This window comes from Erinaceus europaeus, chromosome 7, assembly GCF_950295315.1.
Source record: "Erinaceus europaeus chromosome 7, mEriEur2.1, whole genome shotgun sequence".
Classification (NCBI taxonomy): Eukaryota; Metazoa; Chordata; class Mammalia; order Eulipotyphla; family Erinaceidae; genus Erinaceus; species Erinaceus europaeus.
In genome coordinates, this window is record NC_080168.1 from 53,671,208 (window position 1) to 53,697,591 (window position 26,384).

The following is a 26,384-nucleotide window of genomic DNA, read 5'->3' on the forward strand; positions in this document are numbered from 1 at the left end:
TCTGTTTTTGAGATAATTAATGTGTACAGGAGCAGTTGAACTACTTGAGCTGGGATATTATTACAGTACAGAGGTTTACTGGTGTTTTCTTATTTCTGCTAGTTTAGTTATCCCAGAAGACTGGTGATCTTATCTTTTTCCTAGCTGCATTTTTCCCCCTCAAATCTGAGATAGTAAGTTAACTCACGTATTGGTGAAGTGTGCTAAGATTATCATTTCCCTTATATAACTGAAAACTTAAGGAGGTGATTTGGCTTTTAAAATACAATTTATCGAACTCAAGGTAATTAGTTAAAAATATTTTCATGTACGTGTAAAGTCTTATTAGAGTGCTTTTGGGACAAAGTCAGTAATCATGTATCAATTTTTAGTTATATAACCAACCACCTATCTCTTATAATTCAGGATCCTTAGTGACTATAAATGACTTTGAAAGGAAGAATAATTCTCAGGAACTAGTGAAGGGAAATATCCAACAGACACTTTGCATAGTGAATATTAGGAATGACTGGTAAATCTTTAATGGACACTTGGCTCCACTTGTCTTGGGTTCATGGTAACAGCTGTAACAAACTCACTAAACTGAAATGTTCTGCATTTTTTCAGAGGATGGTCAACATTTCTTTTCTTGCCTTCTTCTCTTCCTCTTTCCTTTCCTTTCATTCCTTCTCTTCTTTCTCTATCTGCACTTCCCCTTCCTTCTTCCTTCTTTGCTTCATTTATTTAACACACAGTCCTTCCCTTTCTCCTTTCCTTCCATCCTTTAATTTTATTCTCACCATTACATGTCTGGCCATCTGGCCTAGATTTTCTCATCTATAAAATGAAAAATTGTCTAGACATTTCTTTTATTATTATTATCTTTATTTATTTATTGGATGGGGACAGCCAGAAATTGAGAGGAAAGGGTTGGATAGAGAGGAAGAGAGACAGAAAGACACCTGCAGCACTGCTTTGCCACTCATGAAGCTTTCCCCCTGTGGGTGGGGACTGAGGACTCAAACCTGGGTCCTTGCACATTGTAACATGTGCACTCAACCATGTGTGCCACCACCCTCTGTCTAGACATTTCTTTGCTAACACAAAACTCATTTTATTTCTCATTGTCATGTGTGGAGGTTGAGAAAGGGTGCATTTATTTAAATCTCATCCATATTTAGTTCAGTTGCACATAGGGGCTAAATCATTTTAGGAATAACTAATCTAACCCAAGAGAGATACCAGTGGAGTATCTAGGGTTTCTTCTGCACATAATGTGGTGGTTACAGCAGCTACTAAAGACAACTATTCCATACTTTCAGGGTCATGGTGTCCCCTCAAGCATAACAGAATCAGGATCTGTTATATCATATGACTCAGGTAGCAGAGCTATTTGTACATTAGCCTGAACATGTTGCAGAGGCTTCTCTTGTTCTGGACTCTACTCAAAACTAGCATTTTTTTCATCATTTGCTAAATGTGCCAGAATAACCACTCAAATGAGAAATATCTAGCCTTCAAATTCAAAGAAACCCTCAAGGCACTGTGCCTCTCTTCAGGGTTGTAGGAAGACCTAGGTGGGACACCTTCTCCCTCACCTGAGAGTGCCTCACACCACTGGACTCCTAGAAAATTCATAGAGGTAAAAGTCTCCTGAATTTTAATCATTCGTACTTTCATACACACACACATGATTTTTAAAAAATTTATTATTATTATTTTTTAATATTTATTTTATTTATTTATTCCCTTTTGTTGCCCTTGTTATTTTATTGTTGTTGTCGTTGTTGGATAGGACAGAGAGAAATGGAGAGAGGAGGGGAAGACAGAGAGGAGGAGAGAAAGATAGACATCTGCACACCTGCTTCACCACCTATGAAGCGACTCCCCTGCAGGTGGGGAGCCAGGGTTCAAACTGGGATCCTTATGCCGGTCCTTGTGCTTTGCGCCACCTGCGCTTAACCCGCTGTGCTACAGCCCGACTCCCAGACATATGATTTTTATTTACAAAATGGAATTATTGACAAGACCATAGTATAACAGGGGTACATTTCCACGCAATGCCCACCACCCGAACTCTGTATCCCATCCCCTCCCCTCCCCTGATAGCTTTCCTATTCTTTATCCCTCTGGGAGTATGGACCCAGGGTCATTATGAGGTGCAGAAGGTGGAAGATCTGGCTTCTGTAATTGCTTCCCTGCTGAACACGGGCATTGGCAGGTTGATCCATACTCCCAGCCTGTCTCTTTCTTTCCATAGTGGGGCGAGGGTCTGGGAAGGTGAGGCTCCCGGATACATTGGTGGGGTTTTCTGCCCAGGGAAGTCAGGTTGGCCTCATGGTAGCATCTGGAACCTGGTGGCAGAGTAATGAAGCTGAGGGGTTGACACTCCATGCCGGACGTCTCTGGACATGGCCCAAAGAGAAACATTCTGAGGTGGTACTGGCTGCATTGCTTAGACTGGGATCAGCAGATGCAATATTAGTTGGTATGAACTGAGAAAAGCATGAAGGAAAGTGAGCCCCACCCTAGAGGTTCCAGGCCGGAGAAAAATATGTACTCTCTAGTGTGCAAATGTCATAGCATTAAGTCAAGAGAAGTTGCTGCTTCTTATTCACCAGAATAAATTAGCTTAATATCATCAGTATGATAGAGCAGGATGATATATATCTTTAATATTTTATTTATTTACTTATTTGTTTGAATAGAGATAGAAATTGAGAGGGGAGTGGGGAACTAGAGGGGAGACAAAAACAGAGACCTGCTGTATTGCTTCATCACTTCAGAAGCTTTTTCCCAGAAGGTTGGGGCAGGGGATATATTATGGAAGAAAAAGATGGTCAGTGGGCCAGGCAGCAGTGCACCCAGTAGAGTGAACACATTACCATGCATAAAGACCTAGTCATCACCTGGAGGGGAGAGGGGAAACTTCACAAGTGGTGAAGCAGTGCTGCATATGTCTGTCTTTATTCTCTCCCTCTCTAGTTCCCCTTCCCTCTCAATTTATCATTGAGAAAAGAAAAAGTGGGGGAGGCTAGAGGGAGGAGAAAAAAGACCCCAGGAAAAGTAAGATTCCTCATGCAGGTACTGAGGCCCAGGTTTAAACACACACACACACACACACACACACACACACACACACACACATACACACACACACCAAAAGCAAAAACCAATCAAATAAGCAAAGAAACATAACATGGGGAAAAACGCATTCACGATCCCTACAAATTAAATGATGACATAAGACTGGAGAGTTGCTATACCCCTGAGGTAGGACTATAAATGTGTATTGCTAACCTTGCCAGCTGAAAGCAAGGTTCTTCTGGAAGTCCTTATGGACAGGGATGGAGAAAATAGCAGTTTCCAGGTCAATTGCTATGTACCAGGTGCCAGAGGAGGTGTTAAATTCCTCAAGCCATGAAACCACATCTGGTCCAGTGACTGCAATTGGAGTCACCACCTGGTGAAGTTAATATTAATTCACCGTTGTTCTCCAAGATACAAGACCAAATTGGAGAGTTGATTGAGGATGTGGTGAAAATCACCACTCCTGAATTTTTCAAGTACTTGGATGGGGCACAGGTTTCCATAATCCCTCCAGGAATGTAATGTTTTTGGTTTACTATTTTTCTTCTTCTTCTTCTTCTTTTTTTTTTTTTTGTGCTTCCAGGGTTATCACTGGGACTCACTGCTTGCACCAGGAATCCATTGCTCCTGGTGGCCATCTTTTCCCCATTGTTGCTGTTATTGGATAGGACAGAGAGAAATGGAGAGATGAAGGCAAGACAGAAAGGGGGAGAGAAAGACAGACACCTGCAGACCTGCTTCACCACCTATGAAGCGACCCCCCTGCAGGTGGGGAGCTTGAACTGATATCCTTGAACTGATATCCTTGCTTGGGTCCTTGTGCTTGGTACTATGCGTGCTTAACCCAGTGTACTACCACCCAGCCCCTGGTTTCCCTTTTTTCTACATAGAGGAAGTTCTAGTGGTTTCCCTGTGGGCCTTTTGCCATCATGCCCTCACTCTGTGTTTATGAGCCCAGTCTGGGGGTTCGACCAGCTTTTAAGCATATCTATTGTAATTATAGAGTCTGGGGTTGGGGTTCTAGCTGTGGGATGCATTTGAAGACCTATCTGGCCTACTATAAGATGGATCTCCCTCAGACAAAACTCCACTGACCACCTGGTCTTTAAAAATCCTTGCCCTGCTGGGTGGGCCTCAGTCATGTTCTAAGTCTACAGGAATCAGTATCAGTTCAGAGTGTGCCCAGTCAGTAGTTTCTTGGAAAAGTCTAATGTTTTCCTTTTCTCCAATGTACAAGCCCTCTGGTAAAAGGTAATGGGTTCCATTTGGGGAAGCCTAGGAGGAATATTAACAGTGTAAAATTCTTCTCATGTGAGGGGAGTCAGGCCGTAGCGCAGCAGGTTAAGCGCAGGTGGCATAAAGTGCAAGGACCGCCATAAGGATCCTGGTTCGAGCTCCCAACTCCCCACCTGCAGGGGAGTTGCTTCACAAGCAGTGAAACAGGTCTGCAGGTGTCTATCTTTCTCTCTCCTTCTCTGTCTTCCCCTCCTCTCTCCATTTCTCTCTGTCCTATCCAACAATGACAGTAACAATAATAACTATGACAATAAAAATCAACAAGGGCAACAAAATGGAAAAAAAAAAAAAATTCCTTTCGTGTGAAAGGATCCCTTCTCAAGGAGATCCAGCCTTTCCTTCCCCCAAGTGACTTTGAATCATCTGCAAACTTGGCCATCTCAGGCAATGGATTTGCGTCACTGTGATGATGATTTACTTTGACTTAGACCAGTTCTGGTGGTGGGGAAACAGACAAGTGGCTTGACTTCTCTGTGCCTCCATTTATAGTGTATGAAAATGAAGGCAGTAATAATTCCAGGATCACAGAGTTAATGTGGAAATTACATGACATAATTACAAGCTCAGCAGAAATTGAATCAATGGTTTCTTTCTGCCGTTGACAATCTTAGACTCTCCTTCATTGCCAGCATTGCCACCCTCCACACAGATCTCATTATCTCTCACCAGTCATCACTGGCGGTTAACCACCTAACTCCTGTCTAGCTTCTGCCAACTTAACTTAGCTCATACATTTTTTACTGCAGTTGTGCTCCCCTACACCAGGGTTTTGTTTTTGTTTTTACCCTGGGGCTTTGTGTATACAAAATTCCTGGTGAACTCCTTTTTTAAGCTAGAAGGTGAGGATTAAAGAAGGAAAGAGAGAGATCAAGAGAAAGAGAGACAGCACAACTCCTCCTGGGCAGGCACACCTTTGCAGTGGCTGGGGGCTCAAACTAGGGTCTTTATAGATGGTAGTGCTTTCACTCTACTGAGTGAGCTATCTTCTGGTCCCTGAGTATTGATTTTGAAACACAATTCCACCACTTCAGTCAAACAAGTGCTCCAGTTAGAAGTCCAGTGACCTGCGGTTCTCAGAAGGACTGGAGCTGTTTCTCACGGGAATGTTTCTCATGTATTGTTTCCCAGTGTTTGTCCATCATGCTCTGTTACTGTCCGTCATTTCCCTAACTGATAGCTGGTCCCCTTTACATTATTCCCTGTGTCCACAGCAACACTTCTGTTCCTAGATGACTTGTGAGAATCTTGCCACTTCTCACAAAGACTTGGAGCCCATTTCCTTTCTGTTTAAATATGGATAGCACTTTCTGTCTCAACAAATATGGTTAGTGAGATGTGATGCCGTGTAGCACCAAGGTTGGGTCATTAAGGGCAATACAGCATTTGCCTGCATTTTTCCCTTGTGATACTTTTGGGTATGAGGCATTAAGCTCCAAAGAAGTCCAAAGTAGGGACTGGGTGGTGGAACACCTGGTTGAGTGCACATTACAGTGATCAAGGAACTGGGTTCAAGACCCTGGTCCCCACCTGCAGAGGGAAAGCTTTACAAGTGGTGAAGTGGTGCTACAAGTGTTTCTCTTTCTATATCTCCCTAACCCTCTCAATTTTTGGCTGTCTCTATCCAATAAATAAAGATAATAAAAAAATTTAAAAGAAGTCCCAAGTGGCCCATGTATGAAGAAACATGGAATGAATAGAGGTTCTTAGCCAGCATCGACCTATCTGTCTACCTGTCATCTATTACATTGTCAGAAAAGTCAGACATATTTGTCTGTTTTTCTATGTGAAAATGCATCATGAATTTTCTGACAACCCAATATTATCCACCCCTCCCCCTTTTTATTGTCACGAGTTGTTGCTGGGGCTTGATACTGGCACTACGAATCTACTGCTCCTGGCTGCCATTTTGTTTTTTTACTTTCTTCATTCTTCTTTTTTATTTTTTCTTATTTGTCAGGACAGATAGTAATTGATAAGGGAGGGGGGAGATAGAGATGGAGAGAGAAGATAGAGAGGGAGAGAGAAAGATACCTGCAGACTTGCTTCACTGCTCATGAAACTTTCCCCCTACAGGTGAGGAGTGGGGCCTTGAACCTGGATCCTCACACATGAATGATAACGTGTACACTTCACCAGTGCATCAACACACAGGCCCCCCTCATATTATCCCTGTCTGTCATCCGTTACCCATATCTATCATCCATTACCTACTTATCATCTGTTTACCAGATACACATGTATGTTTATGTATGTGCATGTCCATGGTTATATATATCCATAAAAATGTCTGCCACATGAATCACATATTCTTATGTGCAAAAATTAAGGGCACCATAGTGAAAGAGACATCCTCGATGAGGAAAGAAGCCTGTTAGCTAGTCCCACCCATTAACGTGAAAAGTCATTTACAATTCTGTGTGAATTAGAAGAGAAAACTGAAAGGACAGAAGCCCTCAGATTATCTCTCTCTCTCTCCTCTGACCTGCTTATCTAGCCAGTGAACTTTGTGGGCAGTTATGCATTCAGGCTTCTCTGTAATTGAAGCCTTCTCTTGTGTGCTGCATATGGCAATCTGGGCTGGCCGTCTGTGATGTGACTCCTGCTTCAAAAGGAATGCTAAAGTTTCTAGCACTGACTGTCATTGTGGGGAGCAGACTGTTGTTCAAGTGTTATTATTAATGAGAATTACTGCTGGACAGCTTGAACTAGAAGATAATTTATTCTCCGTGAACTTCTAATTGCGGTAGAATGGTTCATTCACTGCCACACTTGTCCATCTTGTTTGTTCCTGTCTTTCAGGCATGCCTGACTGCAGTGAAATAAGGCAGAACCACACAAGCTGCACAAAAAACAAAAGTCTGTATTTCCGGAGACACTGTGGAGACAAGGCAAGTCAGAAAGGCTTCCCTCATGTAAGAAAGACTTTAAACAAAAATAACAGAAAGCGTTCTGGCTTGCTCAGGGCCAGGTGGAGGAGGGGATGGAGAGTCACAGACTAAAGCACATATAATGTGCAATGCATTAGTGTCGCAGCAGAAGCTCCTTGTTTCCAGATGGCCTTTGACTGTTTTCTTTAATATTTTTATTTATTTATTATTGTATAGAGACAGAGAGACACCTGCAGCCATTCTTCACCACTTATGAAGATTTCCCCCTGTGGGTGGGGGCCAAGGGCTTGAAATTTGTCCTAGCACATTGTAATGTGTGCGCTTAATCAGGTGTGCCACTGCATGGCCCCTTTCACTTCTACAACTTCTGCTTCCTCCTCAGCATGTCTGACAGAGCTCTATCTCTTTAAGTTTGCATATCATCTCTAGTCTCCCTCTCATTTTTCTTCAAGAGAAAGCTTTGGGAAAATGAAATCTGTCTATGATGGCAATGGGCGTGGTAGCTTTGGTATTATGGTACCTAACCCCACCCCCTGTTTTGCCGAATTCCTGCCTCCTGTTGATTCCACCCCCCCGCCCAACTTTTGTCTTTGTTAAGACTGTTGCTTTGATCTTGGTATAAATGTCATTAAGTGTCTTGGCATAAATATCATTAAGATATCCTCATCAAGGGTATCTCTTTCACAGTGGTGCCCTTAATTTTTGCACATAAGAGTAGATGATTCATGAGGCAGACATTTGCTGCCACCATGATGACAGATGCTGGTCAAAAGTATTTTTGTTGTATTTATGTGAGGGTTGATCACTTGTGGTTTAGCAGACATAAGAAACTGTCTGGTTCTCAGCCAGTTAAGTGGCTAGTCTTGGTGGTATTATCATTTAATAGTTAGTAAGATAGCTGAGTGGACCCGTGACAGTACATCAACCTGGGGAATCAGTATTGGCTGTCAAATAGCATACATTCTGCTATAGAAAACCTTGATGGGCCACACTGGGGTGGGGAGAGAATTGTCATAATAATCCTTGATCTTTGACAACTTTGTACTCATTAAAGGATAGGTCTGGAAGAAGCTCAAAGAGTGTCTATGCCAATGATGCTAGAAAATGGAGAGCCTAGTTTGTTTAGGCTCCCAGGCTGACCAAGGGTAGACCAGATAGCTAACTTGCGCTGTGATTTGAAAAACACTTGGGAAGTTCCCTTGTAACAGTTGTTAGATAGCCATGTTCAGCCACAAAATTAAAGCCTAGAATTCACTTGTAGTGTCATGTCTTTGAGTTGAAGCCAGAGACAGTAAATATTCACTGGAGAGGAGGGAAGGAAATAATCAGAGAGTATAAGGACTCATATTATTTTACTCTAGCAGTCATAGTCTTCTGTGCTGGGACAGGCAGAGATTAAAACCTACTAGCCTCAGGCATTGCCTTCCCTGGAGTCCCTCTGAGGATATGCCAAATTCCACTGTAGATGACAGCTATACCAAGAGGCAAGTTAAAGACAGAGCCAGATGGTGGGGACTGGAGCCATACTTCCTGGGTCCAATTTTTTACTATGTCCATACTGTTTGTAAACTCTTGGGAAGTTACCAATTCATCTATGCTTCATGCTTCTCTTGTGTGAAGTGGGGTTGTTAACAAGTGTCCTGGGGGCTTGGCAGTGGCGAACCAGCTTAAGCTCACATAGTACTTAAGCACAAGGACCTGCACAAGGATCCAGGTTCGAGCCCCCAACTCCCCACCTGCAAGGGGATGCTTCACAAGCGGTAAAGCAGGTCTGCAGGGGTCTATTTCTTCCTTCCTTCCTTCCTTCCTTCCTTCCTTCCTTCCTTCCTTCCTTCCTTCCTATCTCCACATCCCCTTTCAATTTCCCTCTGTCCCATCCAATAAAATGGAAAAAATGGCCACCAGGAACAATGGATTCATAATGCCTGCACCAAGCCCCAGCAATAACCCTGGAGGCAGACAAAATAAAACAAGTGTCCTTAGTTCATTGTAATGCATATATGAGCTATTGTACCAATATTGAAAACCACTTAAAATGGTGAGTGGTTTGTACTTTGTAAGGATCTTTGCTGTCATTTGGTGAATACATTTGTTTTTATCAAACTGCCCTTTTTTTTAAAAAAAAAATTATTTATTTATTCCCTTTTGTTGCCCTTGTTCTATTGTTGTAATTATTATTGTTGTCATTGTTGTTGGATAAGACAGAAAGAAATGGAGAGAGGAGGGAAAGACAGAGGCGGGAGAGAAAGATACATACCTGTAGACCTGCTTCACCGCTTGTAAAGTGACTCCTCTGCAAGTGGGGAGCCGGAGGCTCGAACCCGGATCCTTACACCTGTCCTTGCACTTTGTGCCACATGTGCTTAACCCGCTGCACTATCACCCGACTCCCCAAACTGTCCTTTTCTAAGACAATTTGGAATTTTCTGTAACACAGGGCTGGCACTTTAGAGACAGAAGGCAAGGGCATGCTTGATACCCATAATGCCCTTCCCCCTGTGGTCAGTCCAGGTGGGTCTTTGAAAAAGTGAGGACCACATGAAGACAAAGATATTGGAAAGATCTTTGACTATTAACTGCTCTGTCAGAGAGCCTCTAACACCAACATGACTTTTCTTTTTCATTCTTGCTCTCTTTGGATGAGATAGAAGATGTTTTTTAAATGACTGGGGATGATCCAGTCTTGGTGACATTGTGCACATGATTTGTAGAGGATCTGACCCTTTTAAAAATGTATTCATACTGTTATCAGGGATTTAATATTGATTTGTAAAATCATGAGGTAACAGGGGTATAATTCCACACCTTTCCCACCACCAGAATTCTGTGTCCCCATTCCCTCCATTGGAAGTGCAGTAGCTCTCCCAAGGTTACAGATAAGGGTTGACTAATACTTCTATAACTATCTGTCTATATTTACATACTATATATAATATTTTTTGCACATTTTTTTTATGGCCCTGCCTTCTCTTCCTTATTTTTTTTTCTTCCAGGGTTATTGCTGGGGCTCAGTGCCTGCACTACAAATCCACTGGTCCTGTGGCCATTTTAAAAATTTTTTGGAGAGGGCAGAGAGAAATTGAGAGAGGAGGGGAAGATAGAGTGGAAGAGAGAAAAATAGACACCTTCAGCCCTGCCTCACTGCTTGTGAAGCAACCCAACTGCAGGTGGGGAGCTGGGGGCTCAAACCAGGATCCTTGCATGGATGCTTGCATGGATCCTTACACTTCGTACTATGTGTGCTTAGCCTGGTACACCACCACTATTCTTCTCTTCCTTTCTAAGTCACAACTACACCTATTACTACTTCCAAGTGTCCTTCCTTTTTTCTTCTTCTCACTCTGGGTATTAATGGACTTGGAGTTCAGAGTCCTCTGGTCATCTTCCGTCAAAATTTCTCCCCCTCTGGGAATATGGGCCAAAAATATTTTTGGGGTCTTCAGGGTAGGAATTCTGGCTTCTGTAATTGCTTCTCTACTGGTCATGGGCATTGGCAGATTGATCCATACCCCTAGCCTATTTCTAGAAGACCTGACACTTTAGAGATACGCAGCCCAGGGTTCAAGTCCCATCTATGCCATCATCTCCACTCTATGTGACTCTTGATAAATCACTTGGTGTCCCAGAGCTGCAGTGTCTAATTTGTAAACCAGACACGCCAAAACATGCCTAACTTCCAGAAGGGCGGTGCCAATGAAATGTGATGATGTGTATGACAGAAACCTATAAACTGTAAAGGGGGACATAGATCTGAGCTGTTATTATTAGTGACTTCTCTTAATTTCTCAGTTCTTGTAAGCAGACCTGAATTTTGGCTGCACCTGTGTGTTGTCAGCACATGGCTGGTGGTTTCATCAGAGGGTTCTGCTCCTGAGCCTGTGACCAGTAGTTGCAGGCTGGCTTGTCTTACAGGGGAAATAGTATATGCCTATTGCTCCCTGTTTTAGGGTCCTTTTGCTGACACTCTGTTCTTATAAGACAAGGAATCCTGATAGTTTTCAGAGGGGGTGATTTTCTCTCCTTCAATTTGTGAAGAGTGTACTACCAATAGGAACCTTTTTGAACCGTAAACTGTCTTTTGGTGATGCTGTCTGTTACCCTGATAGTTCATGAAACATTTTCAGAAACAAAGAAAATTAAAGGTTGGCCAGGGTGGGGTGGAAGTTAGTGATAAGGGAGCAAGCCCAGTCAAGAAGTAAGAAGGGGAAGGGCCCACCGAGACATAGTTCGTGGGTAGGACACCTGCTTTGCCATGCTTATGACCCTGGTTTGAACCCAGAGCCACACAGGAGAGCTACACCATCAGACAAAGGCCTGGTGCTATGGTGTCTCTCCTTTTGTTTCTGTCTTTCTCTCCTGGTCTCTCTGTCTGAATGAAAAAAAAATTAAAATGTAGGTGTGAGAGCATGGAGTCTCCAGACACGAGGCTCAGACTATGTAAGAGAAGGGAGTGGGGGGTGGTGGTGGGCGGTGGTGCATCTGGTTGAGCACACATAGTATGAAGCATAAGGACTCATGTAAGGATCTGAGTTTGAGCCCCTGGTTCCCCATCTGTGTATATGAATCAGGGCTGCAGGTGTCTACCTTTCTTTCTCCCTCTCTCTCTCCCTCTCCTTTCCCAATTGCTCTCTGCCTTATCCAATAATATGGAAAAAATGGCCTTCAGGAGGAGTGAATTCGTAGTGCAGGTACTGAGCCCCAGCAACAACCATGGAGGAAAAGACAGAAAGAGAGAGAGAGAGAGAGAACACATATCCAAGGAACTTTGATAAGTGAACCAGCCTCCTAGAGTAGGTGTCTAAGTGTCATTTAAAAAGAAAAAGACACTGATGAAGCTATTTTTACTAGAAACTCCCTATAGTGTCTTGTCTACATTGGCTTAGAGTGTTATAAGAAAGATGTCACTGTCCAGTGTGGACATAAATTAGGAAGGGGCAGGCCTGTGTTCTGCCAGTCACAGAAAACATTTTCAAATGCCTTGTTTTTTTATCTGTCTCGATCATGGACAGAAACAGAGGATAGGACGGGTTTCTTAGAGGGGACTTCATTTCCCCAGCCTCTCACGAGTGGCAGTATGATGCCAGCAAGTAGCTGGGTACAGACCCTTGGCACCAAGTGACTGGGAATAAATGGAACACTGCAAGGACACAAGGCTTTGTTCGACACCAAGCATATTACTGGAGAAATACAGTACAGAACCCAGCAGGCTTCTGCAAACAACACATCCCTTTAAGTTAATTGGTGTTACGTAGAAGCTGAAATGTTCCACTTATTTACAAAGCTACAGATTTATGTAAAGCAAAACCAATTACACTTAATGCCTAAACTCTTCCAGGTGCTCAATGATAATGTTGCTAGGCACTGGAGAAGCAGCTGCTAGTGTGGATGTGCATCCTTTTCCGAACAGGAGCATGTGTAGTGGCTGCCATTTAGCTAATCACAAGTGTCAACTCTAGTGTGAGGATTCTGAGTTCTCTGGGCGTCTGGTTTCGCTCAACTTTTAGAATCCTGTAGATCTCTTTTCATCTCAGTTAAAGCATAATGAGCACCTTATTCTATGATGATGTAGAAATTAAGGAGATGGCCAATTTGGGGGAATAAAACAAACAAAAAGCAGACCCTGTCTCTCACATTAAGACTGCTGACGTATGAGGTTTCTTGATCTTTTGGACACTCATTAAACCCAGACTGTAAATTCCGGCATTTAACCTTTTGGAAGCAAGGAAAGTTTCACCAGGGGCTGTCCTCACTGTCCTCAGAGAATGAATGCTAAACAAAAGGAAGAGCAAAAGGAAGGTTCAGGGTAATGAGATAGCATCACCTTTTTATAAGGACACTGTCATGCCTGAGGCTCCAAGTCCCAGGTTCAATCCCCAGTACCACCATAAGCCAGTAATGAGCCGTGCTGGGGTGGGATTGGGGGAGGAGGATTCAAAAAAGTTACACAGCAAGGATTTATGCCTACCAGAGCTTTTTTTTTTTTTTTTTAATGTGTCCTCAAAACAAACAAGCAAGCAAACAAAAAAAAGTTGGGGTATGAGAAACACCTGGTGCTTTACAGCTGTTCTTTTGCAATTAAAAATGCATATCATAAGCAATCAAGATGAACACATCTTTTATCCTACAGATCTAAAATATTTTATGTATATACAGGGGAGGTGCTTAATTATAGAATCATTTGCAATCAGCTGATAGTCCCACCTATCTGATCCAGTGTGAATTGTCTGGGAAAGCAGTGGTGCTTAACTTTAGGAGTTAAAAGTTACAGGAATGATTTAGGCTAAAATGAGCTATTTCTGGAAACAATGCTTGGCTTAAAGACAGTCTGTGGATAGAATCAGTGGAACTCCGTAAATTGTGCAGTAGTGAAAGTAGTACTTCAGAGTTCAGAGTCTTTGCTTCTCTGCGCCTCTCTCTAAAATATATAGAATTCAAAAAGGGGGGGGGATGGCTGGGAGGTGGCTCAGCAATATTCCTGAGATAGGTCCTGGGTTCATTCCCCAGCACCACCAAAGCAAACACCCCCCCAAAATTGTCATGGTAGGAGCCCTGATGATTTACTTGAAGTAGACTTTGACAAATATTGTTGTAATGAGAGAGGATAATAGCTTTACTGTTTTGTTTGTTTGCTTGCTTATTTGCTTACTTGTTTTAAAATGAGTGTCGGGGGCCACGAGGTGGCATATCTGGTTAAGCACACACTAATTATAGTGCACAAGTATTCAGGTTCAAGCCCCTGGTCCCCACCTGCGAGGGGCGGGGAAGTTTCATGAGTGGTGAAGCAGTGCTGCAGGCGTCTCTCTGTCTCTCTCCCTCTCTATCTCCCCTTCCATCTCAGTTTCTCTGTCTCTAGTCAATAATAAATAAAAATATTTTTTATTTGGGAGTCAGGCGGTAGCGCAGTGGGTTAAGCGCACGTGGCGCAAAGCTCAAGGACCGGCATAAGGATCCCAGTTTGAGCCCCCAGCTCCCCAAGTGCAAGGGAGTTGCTTCACAGGCGGTGAAGCAGGTCTGCAGGTGTCTATCTTTCTTTCCCCTCTGTCTTCCCCTCCTCTCTCCATTTCTTTCTGTTCTATCCAACAACGATGACATCAATAACAACAACAATAATAACTACAACAATAATAAAAACAATGGCAACTAAAAGGAAATAAATAAATAAATAAATATTAATTTTTTTTATTTATAAAATGGAAATGTTGACAAGACCATAGGATAAGAGGGGTACAATTTCACATAATTCCCACCATCTGAACTCTGTATCCCATAAACTCCCTTGTAAGCTTCCCTGTTCTTTATCTCTCTGGGAGTATGGACTCAGGGTCATTATGGGGTGCATAAGGTAGTACGTCTGGCTTCTGCAATTGCATCTCCACTGAACATGGGTGTTGGCAGGTCGATCCATACTCCCAACCTGTCTTTCTCTTTCCCTGCTTTTAAAAGATGACTTCCATGTGTCTTTGCTTACATATGAAGATTCTCTTCTATAAGACTTTTTTTTTTTTTTTAGTGTATTCAAATTGGTGACAGTGGGGCTGTCATTTGTGTTGGGTAATTTTTTTTTTCTTTCAGGATTATTGCTGGGGCTCAGTGCCTGCACTATAAATCCACTACTCCTGGAGGCTATTCCCCCCCCGTTTGTTGCCCTTGTTGTGGTAATTATTGTTATTGCTACTGATGTTGTTGTTGTTGGATAGGACAGAGAAATGGAGAAAGGAGGGGAAGACAGAGAGGGGGAGAGAAAGACAGACACTTGCAGACCTGCTTCACCGCTTGTGAAGCGAACCCTCCCCCACCCCCCCACCCCCCCACCCCCCAACCCCCCCGCTCCAGGTGGGGAGCCCGAGGCTCGAACAGGGATCCTTAGGCCAGTCCCTGCGCTTTGCGCCAGGCATGCTTATCCCACTATGCTATCGCCCAATTCCCTGGGGAATTCTTTAAAGTGTTGATGTTTATCTTGATTACTTGCTGCCTTAGTACTTGTTTAGCTTTTTCCTTCCTCAACTTTCTTTTTTCCATTAATCTCACTAATGTTGTCATTGATTTATTTTATAATCCTGTCAGTATGTGGATATTCCCTTAGTTAAGAACCTGTATTTTAACGAAGTTGCTTTTCAATTTACATGATTTCCTCAGTCAGTTCACATCTTGAGAGTATAATATCAAAATTATATATAGAAGTAGTAAAATCATATATCAATTTTTTATTTACTCAGTCTATGATCCCACTGTCTAACAAGTGGTAAGTGCTCAAAATGTGTTCAAGAAATTTTACTGGTGGGAGTCGGGCTGTAGTGCAGTGGGTTAAGCGCAGGTGGCGCAAAGCACAAGGACCGGCATAAGGATCCTGGTTCGAACCCCGGCTCCCCACCTGCAGGGGAGTCGCTTCACAGGCGGTGAAGCAGGTCTGCAGGTGTCTATCTTTCTTTCCTCCTCTCTGTCTTCCCCTCCTCTCTCCATTTCTCTCTGTCCTATCCAACAACGACAACAACAATAATAACTACAACAATAAAAAAACAACAAGGGCAACAAAAGGGAATAAATAAATAAATAAAATAAAATAAAATTTTAAAAAAAGAAATTTTACTGGTATGTTCTTTTGATTCTAACTGCATATTTAACCTCTAGTTACATTTTGCTTTTAATGGCCCAAGTGCTGTGAAAAGTTGTGGAATATTACAGCATCATTTTCTAGTCATAGAGTAACCACCCAGATTTTGAACTCACTTTATTAATTTAGTGCATAACATAGTAATGTCATGACAGTTTACCAGTGGAGTCATAGTCCTTATAAGCAAAGTATATAGATAATATTTATAAAGACTTTCCCACCTGGATTAGCGTTTACTTAACTAAAATGCACAACATATTCAACTGAGAAACCAATGGATACTATGTTCCTAAGACAGGAAGAGTCCAATTTTGTTTCATAGGTCTGTCTCCCAAAGATCAATACTTGAAGAGAATTCCTGCGTAGTACCATAAAACTTCGGAGACTTTTCACGGAGGAGAAGTGTTTCTTCAAGATTACTTCCACTGATGTTCTTGGTGTTGAAATGATTTAGATTACAATATCTAAAAAAAAAAAGAAAGAAAAAAGGAACACTTTTTTTTTTTTTGGACAAGTTGTAGATGACTTGATAAATCATTTACTTAGCCCTGATGCTTGTCTACCTTTTATCATGGGCCAGAGATATGGGGGACACACTATGGGCGATTATCTAAGGGCACTGCTCCCCAGAACAGTCTAAACTAGAGCAGTTTTAGTACACTTTATGGTATCTCCCAAGGACCTTTAGATGACACTCTTTTTACAGTCTCCAGTGAGATGGACCATGATAGGAACTGGGAAGTCTGAAATCCTATCAATTTTACAAATTTCATGGCAGCCAGGACTCATAAAAAAAGGGGAGGTAGGGAGTCAGGCTGTAGTGCAGTGGGTTAAGCGCAGGTGGCGCAAAGCACAAGGACCGGCATAAGGATCCCAGTTCAAACCCCGGCTCCCCACCTGCAGGGGAGTCGCTTCACAGGCGGTGAAGCAGTTCTGCAGGTGTCTTTCTCTCCCTCTCTGTCTTCCCCTCCTCTCTCCATTTCTCTCTGTCCTATCCAACAATGACAACAACAATAATAACTACAGCAATAGAACAACAAGGGCAACAAAAGGGAATAAATAAATAAAATAAATAAATAAATAAAGGGGAGGTTTCCCCCCAAACTCTTCACCTGCATTATTCCAGCCTTTAGATTCATGATTAGTCAACAATTTGTTTGGCTTTATATATTAACTCTCTTTTCAGCCACCAGGTTCCAGATGCTAAGATAATGCCAACCAGACTTCTGTGGAAAGACAACCCCACCAATCTGTCCTGGAGCTCTGATTCCCCAGATTCCCACCCTACTAGGGAAAGAGAGAGGCAGGCTGGGAGTATGGGTTGACTTGTCAATGCTCATGTTTAGTGGGAAGCAATTACAGAAGCCAGACCTTCCACCTTCTGGATTCCACAATGACCTTGGGTCCATATTCCCAGAGGGTTAAAGAATAGGAAAGCTATCAAGGGAGGGGATGGGATATGGAGTTCTGGTGGTGGGAATTGTGTGGAGTTGTACCCCAATTATCCTATGGTTTCGTCAGTGTTTCCTTTTTATAAATAAAATTTAAAAAGGGGGGGAGCTTCAGACACCATGGGGATGTGCCAATTTGGTGTTGAGACTCTCTGATAAAAGAGTGTAGGAAGAAATCCATTCACATTTGTCTGGACTGTGTATTTTCCAACCCTAATTCAAGAAAAACAGGCTTTTTTTGAGGCTCTTCTAAGTGCAAGCACCAAGTGGGGGCCCTTTTGAATTTTCACTACAGCCCCTGAGGGATGGAGTCACAGCCATCTCATTGACTTAAGTTTAAAGATGAAAATAGGGGGGCAGGCGTTAACACACTGGGTTTCGCACACGCAAGGACCTGCTCAAGGATCCCAGTTAGAGCCTCCCCCACCCCTGCGGGGGCGGGGGCGGGGGCAGGAGTGGGTGGTGGGTGGTGGTGGCCAGGGCTGCCACTTTGCAAGCAGTGAAGCAGGTATGCAGGTATGTCTATCTGCCTTCCCCTCTCTCAGTTTATCTCTGCCATATGCAACAACAACAATGGAGAAAAGATGGCATCCAGGAGCCCTGGATTCATAGTGCAGGCCAGAGATAACCCTGGAGGCAAAAAAAAAAAAAAAGAGAGATGAAAAGAGTAGTATATTATATATAGTAGTAGTTTGTAGAGCACTTGTTCTGAATAATTTTTTCTTTTCTTTTTTCCCCCTCTCTTGCATGCTATTTCTTCAGACTCTTTTAAAGAATTGCTGGGGAGCTAGGGGCTGCAGACTCTTATTCCCTGCTATATTCCTAGTGTTAGAATTAGTGGCTGCCATATGGCAGAAGTCCAGTGGTGATATGTTGACTGACTAAATAAATATAGGGGGTAAGCTTCACTTTCTCAGATCCACACCACTCTCTAGGATCAGACATCTGCTTTTTGTGTGTGAGGGTTTCAAAGCTGATTTTTTAGCCCTTTTCCCCTTCTCATCGTATTACAAAAATAATTGTAAGAGAGGACAACTTGCTTGGGTAACTGGCTCTTTGTCTCTAATTGACATCAGTCTCAATAATTGCTGCTGGGCATACTCGAAGGATTACTAGTTTCATTGAGTGAAAATGTGCAGTGATATCAACAATAAGGTGTGATTTATGTCTTTGGAGGATGTTGGCAGTGGTGTATAAACAAATAAAATTCTACACTCTTCGCCTCCTCTGGAGATACCTCTCTTATCTTTTTATTTTAGCATCCAGTATATGATCAAGCACTCTCAAGATTTCTTTTTTTTTGCTTCCAGGGTTATCACTGAGGCCACTACAAATGCACTGTTCCTGGAAGCTTTTTTTTTCCCCCCCATTTTGCTAGGAGGACAGAGAGAAATTGAGAAGGGAGAGAGAAATAGAGAAGGAGAGAGAAAGATACCTGCAGACCTGCTTCACCACTTGTGAAGAGACCCTCGTGCAGGCAGGGAGCCAGAGGCTCAAATCCAGATACTTGAGAGAGTCCTTGCACTTTGTATTATGTGCTCTTAACCTGTTGCACCACTGCCCACCCCCTCAAGATGTTTATCTAATGCTTTTTTGCAAGGAAAAGATACTTTCTGTTCTGTTTCTTCACCCTACACCTGCAGAGCCTCAGGTAGGATATGCCATCATTGCTCTGCTTTAGATTCAGAAGGAGATTGTAATATACACAGAGACAAAAGGCTAGTTTTTATTGCTTTTTATTTTAGGCACCCAAAGGAACCCTTATTGCCACGTGTATGTCAGTGTAATGTAATCCTAGGACCAAACTAATCTGGTTGGGCCACTGGCATAACACTCAACTGACTAATTATCTGTAATCCAAGAATGTCAAGTCAGCCTTATCTTCCATTAGTACCTAAAGAAAACCAAAGTCTAGGGAAGGAATCTGACTAAATTGATGTTGCTTGTATTCAATCCAAATCTCTAGAGCTCATACACCCTCCCCTGTCCTGGCACCTCTGAAGTGCCATCGAGAGACCCTCTGCCTGCTTTCGGAAGCCCTTTCACTCCAGTGGGAAGAGAGAGAGAACCAGTCTCTTCAGTTACAGAAGCTGCCCCCACCACAGCCCCCCTGATCAACCACTTTATTGTAAAAGCATGATTGGCACATGCCAACAGAGTGGAGTCTGGAAAGGTTGCATGTAGAGATGAAATAGCTAGAACCAACCACTACAGTGCAAAGCTTCATACCTCCTTGGAAATCTGTTGACCACTGGAATTAGATGAGGCAAGTCAGGATTAAGCAAGAAACCATGTGCTGTCTAAGAGAGTAAGATTTATGTCTGTGTCTAGGAGTACCTTCTACTAATGATCATGTTCTCTACTTATTATTAGCAAATACTAATGAACAGAAAGTATACAAAAAGGGGCCAGGCAGTGGCACACCTGGTTAAGCACACACACTACAAGGACCTGGGTTCAAGCCCCTGGTTCCCACCTGCAGGGAGAAAGCTTCATGAGTGGTGAAGCAGGGCTGCAGGTGTTTCTGTGTCTCTCTCCCTCGTCTCTATCAATATCTCTCTGTCTCTACCCAATAATAAATAAAAATAGAAATATTTTTAAAAGAAAGTATACAAAAAAGAGGAGAAACATTAGGGACAACACTACTGAAACATAATATTGGTCAATTAGATAGTATTTGTTCTTTTTTAAAAGTATTTATTTATTGGATAGAGAGAAGAAGAGAAATTGATAGAAAAGGGGAGCTAAGACAGAGAAAGATACCTGGATCACTGCTTCACAGCTCAGGAAGATTTCCCCCTGTATGTGGAGGCTGGGGGCTTGAACTGGAGTCCTTGTGCTTCGTAATGTGTTCATTCTACTAGATGTGCCACTGCCTGGCCAGAGTATTTGATCTTAATACATATATGATGAAACTTCTGTTTTGACCAAATCTTAAAAGTTTTTAGAGCTAAGAAATGGTGGCAAGCCTGTCAAAAAGAGGACAATTTATTCTTGTCCCCAAGCATTTGAAGACAGTAGATTAATTATGAAACAGTCTCATTACCCATGTTAGTAGGTTTTTTTTTTTTTTTTTTGAGGTCAACTTGGTAACTCTGAATGGTGAGAAATCTACAGATCTGGAGTCATTAAGACTTTTGATTTTGCCATTAATTTAGCTTCATGTGAGGTTTATATCTAACCCTCTTATACTGGAACATAAGCTTCATAAAAGCCAGGACAGAGATGGCACCAAGCATTTATTGACTTGCTGACTTTTACTACAGCAATTATCAAATGACTGATGTTCCAAAAGAAATTGAATAGGTTCTTAGATGAATGAAAGGATGAGGGCAGAGTGACAGCGGGTGGAGTAAAATATGACTAAATACATGGATGAGTTGAGGGAAGTGGGGGAAATGAAGATGTCTGTAGACATTGCTGTGTGGCAGGTGGTTGACTTGACCCATGACCTAAGACTGTCCCCCTTACCCCCAAACGAATTAGTTTACATTAATGGAAAACAGTTTCAGAAATTTAGATAATTTGCTCACAAGTTCATAGCCTACCAGAATACATTTAGTGAGAGAGAAAAGTGGGCGGGTGGTGGATGGGTAGTAGATACCACATATGTATTAAGCCGCTGAATGGTCTCAGGTGACTGACTAAATGATCTTGCACAGTTTGTTATTGACCTTGAAAGGGTCATTGCTGATTGAAAGGCCTGAATGGACTCCAAATCTTAAGCATCATTAGATCTCTAGCTATTTGTTTAATGATATTTGCTTTCAATGATAATGAGTCATTCATTCTTATTGTCAATATGGTTGTTTCTCACTCTCAAGTAGAGAAAAAAATATTTCAGAACAAGTCTTAGAATTAAGGAAAGGCACTGTTTTATTACATAAGGGTTGACAGGATAAGTGAAGCGTAAATTGAAATTCTTCTATGAATAATCTACTAAATTCCCCTAGTATGGTAATTTGCCCAGTCATGGTATACAGGACTCCCATTGGCTCAGGATGGAGCCTGATGGCTCCCAGATCAATAATTCATGAACTCAGAAACAGTTATTCTACCACACACTCACTTACCTTTGTGAAACACTCCAGAATCCCAGGACGTTCAACAACGTTAATGATGCCAGGAAGAAGAAGAAGCTTTCTAAATTGCCTTTGTTTAATGTGTTTGGAAACCAATTGCCTGTTTGGAACAAATGTAATTGTTATTCAACTGCAGAGTTGTAGGTTCCTGTGAATGTTTCATCATTCCACAATTCGTAGAGTTTTATCTGCTTCAATAATAACTGCAGAGCAAAAAACGCTCATCTGAAACACATTGTCAAAATTCATCTGATTCTGTAATTAATAGCATAATGATAAGCAGACTATGCTCCCAAATATTTTGAAGGCCCAAAATATTAATTTGCATAACAGGATGACTGTTGGAAAACTGGGTTGTCAAAGTCCCCTGATTATGCTATCCATTTGCAGGGGCCATGTTCATCCTCCTATTTCTTGTTCCTAGAGTGGTGGGGGAGCACACTGGGGTTGCTTGATTAGACAGAAACAGAATGAAGGCAGAACTTGCAAATCTCAACAACAAGACAACAAATAAGCTCATCCAAAAATGGGGGGAGGACATGGTCAGAATATTCACCACAGAAGAGACTCCAAAGGTGGAGAAACACATGAAAAAATGCTCCAAGTCTCTGATTGTCAGAGAAATGCAAATAAAGACAACAGTGAGATACCACTTCACTTCTGTGAGAATGCCATACATCAGAAAAGGGATCAGCAGCAAATGCTGGAGAGGTTGTGGGGTCAAAGGAACCCTCCTGCACTGCTGGTGGGAATGTCAATTGGTCCAACCTCTGTGGAGAACAGTCTGGAGAACTCTCAGAAGGCTAGAAATGGACCTACGCTATGATCCTGCAATTCCTCTCCTGGGGATATATCCTATGGAACCCAACACACCCATCCAAAAAGATCTGTGTACATATATGTTCTTAGCAGCACAATTTGTAATAGCCAAAACCTGGAAGCAACCTAGGTGTCCAACAATAGATGAGTGGCTGAGCAAGTTGTGGTATATATATATATATATATATATATATATATATATATATATATATATATATATATATATACAATGGAATATTACTCAGCTATAAAAAATGGTGACTTCACCATTTTCAGTCAAACTTGGATGGATCTTGAAAAAATCATGTTAAGTGAAATAAGTGAGAAACAGAAGGATGAATATGGGATGATCTCATTCTCAGGCAAAAGTTGAAAAACAAGATCAGAAAAGAAAACACAAGTAGAACCTGAACTGGAATTGGCGTATTGCACATAAATAAAAGACTAGAGTAGGTGGGTGGGGAGAATACAGATCCAAGAAGGATGACAGAGGACCTAGTGGGGGTTGTATTGTTATTTGGAAAACTGGGAAATGTTATGCATGTACAAACTATTATATTTACTGTTGAGTATAAAACATTAATTCCCCAATAAAGAAATAAAAAAAAAAGAATAGGAAAGCTTCCAATGGAGGGGCTGGGATATGGAACTCTGGTGGTGGGAATTGTATGGAATTGTACCCTTTTTATCCCACAATTTTGTTGATAATTATTAAATCATCAATAAAAAATATGAATACATAAAAAATAAGCTTTTGGAAATTATCAGGCAGTATAGTAAAAAAAAAAAAAAGAAACAGAATGAGGGCAAGTGTTTGCTGTGTTGCATATGGTAATCTTAGTATGTGTAGATTTCAGCTGTTATTCTATTGTGATCATTTTGATGAATCCAGAGTTAGCCAAACACTATCAATATTACTGAACCTACGACCAAATTGTTTACAGGTCTGGGCTGACATGAACAATTTTTCTCATAATCTGATGAATCATAATTCCTTCAACTACATATCCCTAAATCAGGGCTTCTTACCTCCTGATGTCAGACTGAATAGATATGAAGTTATCTAGGATTCAGATCATTATTATTATTTTTATTTCTTTATTGGAGGATTAATGTTTTATGGTCGACAGTAAAATACAATAGTTTGTACAAGTGTAACGTTTCTCAATTCTCCATATAACAATACAACTCTCACTACGTCCTCCTCTGCCATCATGTTCTAGAACCTGAATCCCCACCCCTCACCTACCCCAGAGTCTTTTACTTTGGTGCAATACACTAACTCTAGTCTAAGTTCTGCTTAGTGTTTTCTCTTCTGATCTTGTTTTTCAACTTCTGCCTGTGATTGAGATCATCCCATGTTCATCCTTCTCTTTTTGACTTATCTCACTTAACATGATTCCTTCAGGTTTGTCCAAGATGGGCTGAAAAACGTGAAATCACCACTTTTAATAGCTGAGTAGTATTCCATTGTGTATATAGAACACAACTTGCTCAGCCACTTGTCTGTTGTTGGACACCTGGGTTGCTTCCAGGTTTTGGCTATTACAAATTGTGTTGCTATGATCATAGGCATACATAGGTCATTATTTTTACTTTGTGTCTAAGTTTTGAGTTTTGCTCTGGAACTTGCTGGAACACCTTTCCGTATCAATATCTATGCCTACAATCGCTATCTTTACACACACATTTTTTTCCTTTAGTGGATTTTGAGGTATTACTAGTTAACATGCTGTATAGAATGGCATAAATTGAATCCTGTAAGGTGCATAGAAACCCTTCTTTTTATGCAATACTTTAAAAAACAACAGTGGAATCATAGCAGTGCCAAATATATCGTAGGTAGATACTATCACAGAATGTTTAAAAGAAGGGGGAATCCTTAGAACCTATATATAATTGCAGTTCTGACTGGGCTGAAATTTTCAAGAAGATGGCATGTATTAAAAGGGGAGGAGTAGATCATCTTTGAACAGATGTCAAGGATTTTGGCATCTGTTCCCCTGCCCCCACTCTCTCTCTTTAATAGGAGCAGCTCCTGTAATAGGCTGTGAAGGAGGAGTGGGGGACCAGAGCATCAGTCTGCATCCTAGCAGACCTGATCACTATGCTGTCTTTGGCACATGGGCTTTGGGTTGCTTCCTGAACTAGAAAATGGTCCCTGGCCTCTCCCCTGACAGTGCACACTCTTAAATGGGATTTGAATTAAATGCTCTGTTCAAGGTTGATAGTCAGCAAGTGCATAAGTATGACAGCTGTGATTAATTGTGCCACTTCCCATTTAAAGCTGTTTCTCTTCTGTCATTTAACTTCCCAATGACTATTATTATGGATCAACCATGAAAATTAGCTCATGTCCGTGATAGACCTGGACCTGTAAATGAAATCTAGCATTGAGTTTAAAGCTATTCTGTAAGGTCTTCTTGCCCATTTTGTTAATTTCTGTTCCACTACAATAGAAATTTATATTTTTATTGCTATATTGACAGAGTGCTTCATCTGATATTTAGATGAGTTGTTTCAGTGAATAGTTTCTTTTATGTCTGTCTGTTGGGTATTGAGTAGCTATGTGTGTGTGTGTGTGTGTGTATGTGTGTGTGTGTGTGTGTGTGTGTGTACTAAACATTACATGTGCTTGAATGGAGGTGTTGGGTGGAAGTCAAAGTCAGATGAAATAGTATCACATTTTTTTAATTTTTAATTTTTATTTATTATTGGATAGAGACTTAGAGAAATTGAGAAGGGGAGAGATAGAGAGGGAGAGAGTCAAAGAGACATCTGCAGCCCTATTCCATCACTCATGAAGCTTTCCCCCTGCAGGTGGGGACCAGGGGCTTGAACCTGAGTTCTTGTGCACTGTAATGTGAGTGCTTAACCAGGTGTGCCACCATCTGGCTCCCAGTATCACATTTATTTTCAGGACAAACTAGACTACTCTCTGAACCTATTCAACAGTTCTATTTTCTTACTTCTCTTGAATTAATGCCTCAGTCATATTTCTGCCCTTTTCATTTCACATTGGCACTTTGCACCCTTTTTTTTTTATCACTGTGTTCCCCAGGTTAGAGTAAGAGGAGTTTCCACAGAGTATGTGAGGTTTCAGAATGAACATGGTATTAACTCTTCTTGGAGCATGAATTTCAGACTATAGTAAGTAATTGCAAACACTATCTGTATGCTTTTACAAAGTCAGATGAGGGAGAGGAACATCAATTCTGTAAGATCTTTAAAGGTAAAGCACAATATTTCTAAGAAATCAAAAGTGTGGTGGGGGGGGCTGGGTGGGTTAAATGCACATGGTGCAAAGTGCAAGGATTGGTGTAAGGATCCTGGTTCAAGCCCTCAGCTTCCCACCTGGAGGGGGGTCGCTTCACAAGCAGTGAAGCAGGTCTACAGGTGTCTGTTTTTTTCCCCTCTCTGTTTTCCTCTCCTTTCTCAATTTCTCTCTGTCCTGTCCAACAACAACAACTACAATAACAATAACAATAATAACAACAGCAGCGACAAACAACAAGGGCAACAAAAGGGAAAAAATGACCTCCAGAAGCAGTGGATTCATAGTGCAGGTATCCTGGAGCAATAACCCTGGAGGCAAAAAAAAAAAAAAAAGCAAAAGTGTGCAGTTTCAACAAATACCTGCCTATTGGTAGCATCATCAGACCCCCTCTCATCATTAGTCATCATGCCAGCATGTCTATTAGGGTTACTGTGCACACACAAGTGAAGGAGACGGTATCTGTTGAGTAACACAAATCTACTTTATGAAAGGAGTTATTGAAATGATTAAAATGGGGGTGGGGGAGATAGCATAACGGTTATGCAAAAATGGCTTTCAATCGAAAAAAAAAAGCAATAAAAAACATAAAAAGGGGCCAGGTGGTGGCACACTTGGTTAAGTTCACACATTATAGTGCACAAGGACCTAGGTTCAAGCCCCTGGCCCCCACCTGCAGGGGGAAAGCTTCATGAGTGGTGAAGCAGGGCTGTAGGTATCTGTCTCTTTCCATCTCTACCTCCTCCTCCCCTCTCAATTTTTGTCTCTATTTCTATCCAATATATAAATAAATAATAAATACAATTCTTTTAAAAAGGGCTTTTATGCTTGAGGCTTCATAGTCCCAGGTTGCCTGGCAGTGTTCTGATCTCTCTCTCTCTCATAAAACAAATA

The 26,384-nt window shown here is 41.7% G+C and overlaps 1 protein-coding gene across 1 annotated transcript in view; it reads right to left on the minus strand.

The window, feature by feature from the left end:
• Window positions 1-16,180: 16,180 nt before the first annotated feature.
• The window catches only part of SLC15A5 (solute carrier family 15 member 5), a 105,578-nt gene continuing 95,374 nt past the window's right edge, over window positions 16,181-26,384 (minus strand). Inside the window, exons 8-9 of the mRNA XM_007527623.2 lie at window positions 21,389-21,497; window positions 16,181-16,328 (exon numbers count right to left, since the gene is read on the minus strand). Coding sequence (XP_007527685.2) covers window positions 16,181-16,328; window positions 21,389-21,497 — 257 coding nt within the window. The remainder of the gene's footprint in view (window positions 16,329-21,388; window positions 21,498-26,384) is intronic.